This window comes from Drosophila albomicans, chromosome 2L, assembly GCF_009650485.2.
Source record: "Drosophila albomicans strain 15112-1751.03 chromosome 2L, ASM965048v2, whole genome shotgun sequence".
Lineage (NCBI taxonomy): Eukaryota > Metazoa > Arthropoda > Insecta > Diptera > Drosophilidae > Drosophila > Drosophila albomicans.
The window spans coordinates 22575739-22586936 of record NC_047628.2 but is presented as its reverse complement, the minus strand read 5'-3'; the positions used below and the strand labels follow the sequence as shown (position 1 = coordinate 22586936).

At 45.9% G+C, this 11198-nt stretch overlaps 2 protein-coding genes across 2 annotated transcripts; both read right to left on the bottom strand.

Annotated features, from left to right (window-relative positions):
- Positions 1-1531: 1531 nt before the first annotated feature.
- LOC117563528 (HEAT repeat-containing protein 1 homolog) lies at positions 1532-8613 on the bottom strand. The gene is made up of 4 exons (XM_034241907.2): positions 7351-8613; positions 7021-7289; positions 3135-6944; positions 1532-3075 (listed from the first exon to the last, which is right to left on the bottom strand). The coding sequence occupies exons 1-4, from the start codon at positions 8517-8519 to the stop codon at positions 1916-1918; spliced, it is 6408 nt and encodes a 2135-aa protein (XP_034097798.1). The 5' UTR covers positions 8520-8613; the 3' UTR covers positions 1532-1915.
- A 532-nt stretch (positions 8614-9145) lies between these two features.
- On the bottom strand, positions 9146-10946 carry LOC117563529 (uncharacterized). The gene has a single exon (XM_034241908.2). It carries the CDS (start codon positions 10821-10823, stop codon positions 9468-9470), a length of 1356 nt encoding a protein of 451 aa, XP_034097799.1. The 5' UTR covers positions 10824-10946; the 3' UTR covers positions 9146-9467.
- Positions 10947-11198: the final 252 nt, after the last annotated feature.

Here is an 11198-nt window from a genome sequence, read left to right as displayed (position 1 = left end):
GTCGAGTAAGCTCAGTGCTTTTTTGCTGCAACAAGCTATGCATGGGTCATGATCTTCACAAGTGAACTTAAATATTGCTCGACAATAACTCAGGTTAATGACCATCTGGATCACATGACAGCCCTATAATGACGAGATTTCTGAAATTGTCTCTAAATATACTTGACGACGGCTTTAATTGTTTCTAAACAGAGCTTGGTAGTAGCGCAGTCGTTAAATGTAGTTGCTATATATCATTAATTATACAACATATTAACTTAGAGATCGTTAATATGACTGTTAATTAGTTTGAAAAATTATAGAATATGGAAATGTATGTGAAGCAGTTTAGATCAATGCATTTAAACAATGAGTTAATTATTGAATTAAGTAATGTAAGTAATTTCATTAGAAATGTAATTAAGAATAGTATTTTTAAAATTTAAATTAACGTACTTTGCAGCAACATCAATTTAATAATTTTAATTGCATACTTTTAGGGGCATACTTAAAAATCGCTTAAATTGAATGAAAATCCGCCATAACTTGGCCATATCCTGTTTCAAAGGATAATTTTCATGACCATTGGCAGGATAAAGTAACAGGCCAACATAATAGAAAAGCAAGCAGCAGCAGCAAGAGTTGCTGTAAATGATATGTGATATGTTGACATAGGAAAAATGTGCGCATTTAAGAAACTGTGTCACAAAACCTCTATAGGAGGACCAGTGTTGGTCAGAGGAAAAATGAAAAATGTCTCCATCACCCACCACCCCCTCATCAAGCACATTCAAATGATGACGTCGAGTTTCTCGACGAGATCGCTTGCAAAATATCACGTGAAGCAAGTGAAATACCAGGCGAACATAATAGAGTAGCAAGTGGATTAAGCTAGAAATGCAGTCAAATGTGCCTTGCTGCCATTGGTCAGTTTCTTTGGATATAGGTTCCAGTAAGTGGATCCTAAGAGCGGGAGTATGAGAGCTTGCTGTGATCCTCTCAGAGCGGGAGCACGTGGTGCAATTGACTTTCTATATTATTGCTTGCTGTTGATTCATGTTCGCCTGGTATTTGCCACGATGACTTGGTACTTTTAAGCGTTCGTGACGAGTCTTCCAAACAACAATTACAACAATCTCGAAAGATCCCTTGCAAAACTCAACCTAGAGTAAGTGAAATACCAGGCGAACATAATAAAGTAGCAAGTGGATTAAGCTAGAAATGCAGTCAAATATGCCTTGCTGCCATTGGTCAGTTTCTTAGGATAAGTGCTCTAGTAAGTGGATCCTAAGAGCGGAAGTATGAGAGCATGCTGTTATCCTCTCAGAGCGGCAGCACGTTGTGCAATTGATATTCTGAATTGCTTGCTGCTGGCTTATGCTCGCCTGGTATTTGCCAAGATGATTTGGTACTTTTGGGCGTTCGTTGAGAATTTACAGGAGCATGAAATTAAATACTTACCCTAATTACCGCTTTTATCTTTTTTAAATTGCGTTCCGTTCTGGTTTTAAATGATCATTTAAAAACAAAGCTTTGAATTACATTTGAGTAGTTTATTCATAAAATTTGTTTAAACGTTAGGCGTTAGTTTATCAAGTTCCACACGGAAACGTTTAAACAAATCCATTTACATTTTTTTACATTTATGAATAATTTTGTTTCAAAATGATGCATAGTATATATTTAACTATGTCTGTTAAATCATACGTTTTAAAGTCATTTGCGAGTCACAATCTTCAAATTGTTATAAAATGATATATAATTAAACAGAATTAAACATATTTTAAAATTTTTAAACAAGCATTACAACATTTTTCGTTTTGTTGTATTGAAATGTTAAATAAGTGTTCAAAATTGTATGTTGTCCTTTCAAAACATTGTTAATTTGCGATATTGTCTACAAGAATAAGCTTTATGTATAATTTTGCAGTGAATACTACAAGTATTTTTGCACGGGTTCGCCGAGAATAGTCTCCAGCTCGAGAACAGCGTTGCGTGTGTTCTTCTCAACGCGTTCGTGCTCATCCTCCAGCAACTCAGCGATGAATGGCATTGTCTCGGGCAGGAGGGGAGCAAAGCTTTCTCCCAGCTTGCGGGCAATGGCAATGGAGCTGTTGAAGGCTAGGATCCGGACTTCGGGCGAGCTGGTGCGTGTCTTGAGCAGCACCTGCTGATTGAGCTGCTTCCATAACACATCATTAGTCGCAGCAGCCAGCTGGGCAATGCAATTGCTCAACGCCTGTTGCAGTGCATCCCGTTCGTTGGCCAGGACCAGTTGATTCTCCAGTTGATCCACAATTGGTGACATTAGCGTGCTAAAACGATGATCGTTGACAAAGTCGCTGCTGCAGTGCAGGAATACATGATGCAGTGTGCTGATAATTGCTTCTAGCAGCTCCACGGCGTCCTCAACTTTCTCGGCTTCCGCAAACTCTGGACGTTGTGTATTGTTGGCGTGCAACAACCTGGCAGCATCATCGATAAACTCGCCAGCGAACAGCACAAACAAGGACTTGAGTGCCTCGGCAATGCGATTCGTCAGCAGGAAATAGGTGAGTTGAGACTCCAGTGCATCCCGCTCCATGGCCCACTTGTGCACCTGGGCGTACATGGGCCGGAAACTCGTCTCAGATAGCTTCAGTATCCAGGCGACAAATGCCTCAATGGTGGCGACCTCAATGTCCGCAATGCGTTGACGTTCAATGTTGCTATTACCGCGCATGTGGAGGCGAAATTCGAGAGCCTGCAGTAAGAACTCGCTCAGGGCATCCTGCACAGCCTGAAGATCTGCATTGCTGTTGTGTTGAATGCAAGGCACCAGCAGCTGGCGCATAAGCATACCCAGCTCATCGTAGGCCTGCGCTTCCAGCAGACTGGCATAAGTCTTGGCACAGCTGGGCACTAGGATGCGTGCCTCGACGCCCTGCGCCACTGCCGACCAAACGTCCAGAAGTCGCAGCTTGAGTGCCTGCGTGCGCTTGTCCTGCGCCAGTTGTGGATTCTCCAGTTGCGTCGAGAGGCGTATGAGAGCGCCCATGATGTCCACCAGATAGGGGCCCAGGAAGAGTGGCAGTGTGAGGAATAGTTTGTGCATGGCTACAAGGTAAAGAGATCAGTTAATAAAGGAATATGACGTGAATATAGACAATGCTTACCTGTAACCAGGGCGGAGCACAAGTAATCCGGCGTCTGACGTTGGCTCAGCAGCTGCTGCACTTGCTCCTTGAGCAATTCCGTCAATTGTGGCGCAAACTTGGGCAGCTGTGCAAGTGCATGAGCCTTGATGCTGGCACAGATCTCGACAAGCGTCAGCACCACATTGCCCACAACAGCCTTGGGCACATTGGCTCGCCGCTTGGTGATGCGCGTCAACTTAGCCAACAGCTCACGACACTCATCGAGGAAATCACGTCCATGACGATGCGCCAGCAATTGCAGAGCATGCAGTGCCGTCTGCTGCAGCTGCGCCTGTTGTGCTGGCTGCGAATTGCTGCTGTTACCAGTGGCATCCAAGATGCCGTCAATGATAGCGCCCAACGGCTCGAAGAGAATGGCAAAGTGCAGGGCCTGACACTTGACAAAGTAATCGCTGGGTGGCATCAGCTTAGTTACCAGCAGCTCCAGCACCTTGATGCGCACATGGACGAGCTCGTGCTGCATCAAATCCGTGATGACCTGCAAGAAAGCCTCTGGCGTAAGCAGTCCAATGGCATTGTCGAGCACATCGTGCACATGGTTTGCCAGCACACGCCAATATTTCTCCAAACTTGGTGTGCTCGACGACACTTGTAGCGCATTATTAACGACGCCCACATATGACAGGGTTTTCAGAATAAACTGCTGATAGTGTGAACGCAATTCCAGTAATTGCTGCTCCTTAGGATTGGCCAGCTTCTCCTGGAACTCGTCGGAGCTACTTAGACCCGACAGATAATCGAGTATGAGGTATTTGTAGTGACGCAGCTGCTTGAAACTTCTGTTGCGCACATCGAATAACTGTTGTTCCGGTGACAGTCCACTTGGCGTCGGCGTGGCTGCTTGTGCCTCCTTCGATTGCGGCAGCTTGGCCAGATAATCGAGCAGGTTCATGCAAGTCTCCAGCAGCACTTCGGGATCCTTAAACATTAGCGTCAATTCGCGGGCAAACTCCAGACGAGATTTGTCGAGTTGTTTCGATTGCTGTTGCTGCTGTTTTCCTTTGCCTTTGTTGCCTGGCTGAGGTGTTTGTTGTGCCTGCTCCAGCAGCATCTGTGCCTCGAACACAATGCAGAGGAACTGCCACAAGTGCTGGCTAGGACTGAGCACACTGAATAGCGTCTCGTAGAGTGTGAGTTGTCGATGCACTGGCACATCCGTGCAGATGTCCGCGAACACCTTGAGCACTGGTATAACAAGACGATCTCGCTGTATTCCCTGCTGCTGCAGCAACAGTGTTGGAATGATGGTTTCCACCACATTGCGTATAATGTGCAGACTGAAGGCATCGTCATGCCGAGCCACTGTGGAGCCCACAAACGTAAAGATCTCCACGATCTTGTGCAGCACCTGCTGCGGATAGAGTGATGCACAGCGTGTAAGGAAGAGCAGCGCCTGCTGCTGCGTTTGCGGATTCTGTGTGTTGCGAAGACACTGCACAACTTGCTCGATGCGGAAACACGACTCCGGCAGCACCTTAGCCAACTGCACGCCTGCAGCCTGCGAGACATCGCAGCAGTGCAACAGGCTGGACAAGATGAGCTGCTTGGGATACTCCGCATGGCTGTGCTCCTCCTGCGATAGACATTGCTGCAGTAGCTCAAAGAGTGTGGGTATTAGCAGCTCGGCGCCCAGCAGCTGCCGCTTATGTTCCAAAAGTTCTAGCAGTGTTATTCCCTGCTTCCAGGATTCGCTGGTTAAATCAAGCTTGGTGCTGCTGCTCTTGACCGATGCACGTCGTTTTTGTGGTGGTGTCTTAGCCGTGCTGGAACTGTACATCTTGCTGATCATCTCAATCAGTGGCTGGCAATCAATGGTGCAGCGCTTGAGTAGACGATGCGCGGACAGAAATATGCTGTCGTTGTCGGATTCCGTGGCTGCCCCCACAATAACTTGAATCAACGCCAGCTTCTGCTTGGCCGGCAGCGCTTCAAATGTTTCCGGTGTCAACGAGTGGAGCAGCACACAAGGCAGCGGCTGCAGCTTCTGTTCTAGCTGCAAATATGTGGTGTGTTGCTTGAAGCTCGCCTCGATCAGCTCCCAGGCCGTGGGTTGCTCGGTCAGCACACGCAGACCAACGGATCCCTCGAAGCGTTCAATGACAGCGCAGTAGATGTCGCTGTATGGCCAACTAAGCTGCTGCAGCTGCTCCGTTTCGTCCTTGCTGATGTTGTCCAGAGTGGCCAAGCCAAGTGGCAAAAGTGCAGTCAACATTGTTGCGTTGTTCATGTGCTTCAACGCCTTGAGTAATGCTGCCGTAGAGATGGCTGGCTGCTCCACATCGCAGATGAGTTCGAGGAGAGTGCGGCGCAGCTTCTCCAGCAACAGTTTCTCCCGTGGCGTGCACTTGTCTGTCTGCAATATGGTGTGCAGCACCAGTGCATACTGTTCATGATCCATAGTCAGCTCACTGGAACGCTGCAGCAGAGACTCTACCAAGTAGGCAACATGTTTGTCCAGCGTCTTTAGCGGCAGCTGCTCGAGCGTTGTCAACGCTTCTTGTCTAAATGTTTGCAACGGCGAGTTGCAGGCGTTTGCAATGCGTAGGACATGGGTCAGACTGTAGTTGATGAAGCGGGGACGTGGACGTAGCACCGCTTGCAGCAGCTTAAAGGCGCGTATGCGCAGCACAGCGTAGTCCCCATCGGCGGCATAAAGTTGTGGCAACGTTTCGTAAACGTAAAAGTTGCAGAAAAAATCTAGTTTCTCCTGAGCCGTTGGCAGAATGTGATTTAAGCAATCCTTGAGTGCAGTTGTCCATTCGCGACGCGTCGAAGAAACTGCTTGATCCGCGTAAACTTGGCTGCTCAGCGTTTCCAGCAGCAGTAGGGACACACGCAATTCATCCGTCATCGTTGTCCAAGGCGCGGCGGCCAATTGACCAAACTGTGTATTCTGCGCCAACGTTTGCAGAAAGTCAACGTACAGCTGCAACGACACATAATCTTGATGGGCGTTACTGCCATCCTTGCCCTCTTTTGTCAGTCGGAACTGAAAGCCCTTACTGTAGGCCTGCACGCGTTGTAGCATATGAAGACTCTCGGCTGGAGTTAGTTCACGCTTAGCAAACGCCGTAAGTAGCAGCAGCAGGTGCGTCAATTGAAGTGCCTCGCCACGCAACAGCGCCACGCCTCCATGCTGCTCCACACTATCGAGCAAAGCCTGTTGTTGCTGTGCTGGCTGCCCGGCGCTGGCAATCACGTCCAGAAACTGTTGACGATGCTTCGACACACTGAAGGCTTCGTGCTCCGTGTTCACTTCGAGGCGTGTCAGGAACGGCACTTTCGAGGCGAAGTTGCTGCTCAGTATGATCAAGAGTGCTGCATGTTCTCGAGGATTCAATGCGCTACCGGGGAATAGATACGGCATCAATGTGAGCAACAGCAGATTCGTGTCAAAGCCATCGCTCACTGCAGCTGTGGTCAAATGTTGCACAGCCTGCGGTACCACGGCATCCCATTGGGTCTGTCGCTGGCGCTGTGCTTTTCGGAGCAGCTCGCAGAGAATCTTTGCAAATGGCTCTGCGCCCAGCATGGCCACAAACTCAGCGGTGGGCAGTCCCAAGAGGGCAGAGACTACCATCGGGCTATCATCCTTGATACGATCGGAGAGACATTCCTGCAACAATTGATAACTGCGCTCTCGGCGCTTGGCCACTTTCAGATTTTTCAGCAGCTGCTGTACTGCGCTCAAACGCCACTCGTCATTATAGTGATAGAGCTTCTCATATGCGGCCTTGGCCTTTTCATCCGTGGTATTTAAACGGAAACCTGCAAAAAGAATGAAATTTAGTAGAATCCAACTTAAAATTCTTTAGAAATTTTAAGAAAACAGTTGCAAACTTACCCAACGCTAACTTTAATGCCTTCTGGCGATTGGTTGATTTGTTCTTCGAGCTTAGCGCCGCTTTAACGCTCACATCAAAAGCTTCGGGATAGCGACGCTCCAGCTTGGCCAGAAATTCTGTGTACCAAGTCTGAAAATTGGTCTTGACTGGTTCCATTTCATCATCGGAATCAATGACAATTGTGTCATCGCCATCATCATTCGAAGAGGTGTCCATGGGCGTCACAGTTGCATCCGATTCCATCTCCACAAAAGTGTCTAGATAGCAGCTATCAAAAGAGCAACAGAATTAGAACAAATATATAATTATATTCAATATTAAAAACCTACTTTATGAGCTGCTGGGCACTAGTCTTGGAGAACGGCACTTCGGCGAGCAGATTGTCGAGGAACTGTTTATGTGACACCGAGGAGGCGTCTTCCTCGCGTATGGCTGCAACGGCACCACGCATCAATGGCATGCAGATGGCCTGAATAGCAACGTTTTCCTTAGCAAGATCAGCCAGAGCAGTGATCAACCATTTCTGGCAGACCAGATTCAACACGGTTTTGGGTGTGAATTGTGGATTCGCTGCCTGCTGTTTGTCGTGTATCCAGATTAACAGCAGTAGTGCTGTCGTATGCAACCGCTCGAAGATGCAGTTGGCCACACGCTCAAGAAGAGCATTGCAGACCTTCTCCTTGAGCTTTGTGCGCGACACGAGCTGTGCCACAATGACATAGGCGGCTGCCACAAAGTCCACAGTATCGGAGGAAAGCCCACGCAACACTGACTCGAGTATGGTGGCAATATGCCAATCCCGCAATGGTTTCGCTGCCTGCAAAGCACCCACAACGACGGTGGCATAAAAATTGAGCTGCGCTTGCAATTGATGAGCCCGTGGTCCTAGCTCCTTGACCGCTTTGTGTGTGCTGCGGCAAATGAAGCTGAGGAAGGAGGGCGTGCTGGCGGCACGGTTAACGATGGCCGTCTTGGACAGCGGCACACCAGGACGCTGCAGTTTGCGCAACCAAAACCAATCTTCGTCAGAAGAACGCAGACGCATCGTTTGCAGCACCTGAACGAATGTGTTTGTCTCATGGTAGGGCATGATCAGCGCCATTACCTGCTCTCTGTTGTATTCATGCACCTGGAAGCGCCGCAACAGCCACTCGAAGCACATGTGCGCCGGTCGCAACATGAAATAAGGCGACAGTAAACGTAAGAACTTCGTGATGGATGCATCGAGTAGCTGATTGACCTCGGTATCCTCCACAGCACGTTCCAGTGTGAGTGTCGCCTCATCGAAAAGTGTTAGCTGGAATTCTGTAAATGTGGGATTGAATGTTGTCAGTTCATGCAGACCGCTGACTCCAATTTCGTATATGGCTCGTCTGTCTTTTGTGGCCGCCTCCTTGGGATCGAAAAGTATGGAGGCACGACTACGAGCATCCGCTAGCGTGCTGGACGTTTGTGGCGCCGCTAGTTTCTGTAGTTGTTGAGCCAATGACGTTGTCATTTTAATTTGCTCTTAATACCGGAAAAAACGAAAATGATACAGTAACTATTTCACACGTGTTTCGCGGTTTGATGAAAAAAGTTATTATCGATAAGTTCTATACGGTTTCGGCATACAATCGATACATGTCATTCTGCAATCGATAGAGTACAACAGGTAATTAGTGTGGTAGTTGCAATTTTGGGTTTATGTATTTGGTATATTTTGGCACAGACTCTGGTCACATTTCAAATCAACATTTTCTTTTAAATTTGTATTCTTAACAGTCTGTTGGAAAGCGCTCATATCGTATGCAACTTTACTTTGTTATTTAAAGCACGGCATTAAAAAATTTGTTTAAAATCGTTCGCCTTCTTTATGCCATGTTTAAGCCATGAGTGACCAGTTAATTGAGTTGCTGTATTTTGGTATATATCTGTGGTATTAAAACGTGTTTTTATGGACGCGGGTACTTTAAAATTTAAATTAAAAGTATTCTTTTTTGTTCTCAAATATATTGACGCCTGTTATAACAAAATTTTGAAACATTAGTAGGTCTACGTAGCATCTTTCTCTCTAGAATTAAAATTATGTTTTGTTTGTCTAATAAGTAGCCAATTTAAAATCCTGATTTTTGAGCACAGTAATGGAATAGAGAAGTCTATTTAATGTCATGTTTATAAAAATATCGTTTATTTGCATATGTAAAAAGTATCTTACAACTAATTAATCTCACAGAGGTACAAGAATGAATGTTGAGCATACGGAACAGTTTTGCGTTAAAATTAAATGACATGGATTGTTTGTAATGTGTTCGCTTCAAACTAATGAGATAATTGTGTGGACAACTAAGATAATACTACTAGTTAAACATGTAAAAACCTTGGTACATTTCTTGATTCAATTATGATTAAAAACTAACGATACAGTTGCGGTTCTTGTTCTTTTGTGCTTCTCTCTTCATGTAGTTCAAAAGTTCAAACGCTTTAATGATTTCTTACGGCTGAGCTTCGAATCGTATCTTTGTGTGGGCTTTGGCGGAGTCCACTTCTCGCCAGGCATCATTACCTTCGACGGCGTGCCCATTTCGGTGACCAGACACTTCTCACCCGGATGAGGCGCACAGCAACAATGGACACAGAAGCGAAATTTACACAGCGTGCTGGTGCATTCGCCAAATGCGTACTTCGAGGATTCGTTCTCGTTCGGCGAGCTGCTCTTGACTTCATCCAGGGAAAAGAAGCGCGTCAACGGCGGCTTGCACTCCTGACTCATGGAATATGAATGTGGCAATGTTTGCGACAGACTTGCTGTTGTCCTCGGGTACCGAGAACGTTGAGGCGTTTGATTGATGATAGATTGGTTGTAGAAGACCTTGCTGCTTTTGCCGCATCTCGGACACTTAATACGTTGCGATTGCTCCACCAGTAGACAACTGTCCTCCATGGGCGTGTTCCTATTAAAGTTAAAGTCATGTTTGTTGTTTGGTTTGTGTATGGCGTTTGATGGTTGCAATGGCACTATGTTCCAGTTGGTGGTGGATCTGGACAGCTTGCGCTCGCCCTTCACCGAATGTTGTGTATTTTCTTTGGTCAGAGTCATCTTAAAGCGATGATTCTCCAGTCGTTCCAGCGCACGTTCACTTTTGTAAACAGCCTGCGCCCAAAGCTGCGACACCTTTGTCATGGTGTCCAGTGTGGATGAACTGAGTTTGCTGAGTATACATTCTAATGCAGGCACATTATGGATAAGCATTCCAACGATATCCAGCTGCTCGATGCCATTGTAATAGCGAGTGCGGCAAATGGGATCGATCGTGGCCTGTGGAAAAAGTTTCTTCTTCGACTTTTTGGGACTGCTGTGATGTGCCATGTGTGATTGGGTATGTGGCTTTCGTCTTTTGTTCGCACCAGGCGGCATTGTTACTGATAAAGGTAGCGGTGACTTGCAACACATTTCATCATCTTCGAGTTCAAGGCCACAAGAAGTCGCCATCGACGTCGTTGGCAGACTCAAAGATTTGTGATTCCGCCATTGCGACATATTTATTGCATTCGAATTGGAATTAAGATCATAGGCGTTGCTTGGCGTTTGGAATTGCATGGAATTCAAAGTTGTTGATTCTGCCTCCTTTTGCAGTCCGCATGTTGTTGTTGTGATATTTGATGCGTTCAGGCAATTTTCAGTCTCTTCACATAAAAATGGCGCCTCCACGGTTGAGTTGTGCAGCGCTCTAAAGGACGCGTACCCTGATTCATCCATATCACACAATCGATCGCTGCCGGAGCACATTTTCATTAACACTTTTCGATTGTAGGCACTCATTTTGAATGAAAACGCCAATAATGTTTATTGTTTCACAATTACATTTGTTATTTTTTTGTTGCTTTTTGCTCGTTTTCTTTTTGTCGACAATTGGCGTCGGTGTTGATTGTTTACAGTGTGACCGTAGGTTAGAAGGGCAAAAATAACGATTCCACTAAAGGTGTATCGAAAACTTTTAAACTATCGAGTTTTACAGTACTCAGTCTAAAACATAATAAATTATTTTTAACTAATATTATTATTAAATTAATTAATTAATTAATAATAATTAAGAAAATTTGTTTATGAAAATAAATAAACAGAATATTGGTATATTTACAATGCAATACTATTGTGACTGACGTGTTGTACATAAGAGGCTGATTACTATGAAAA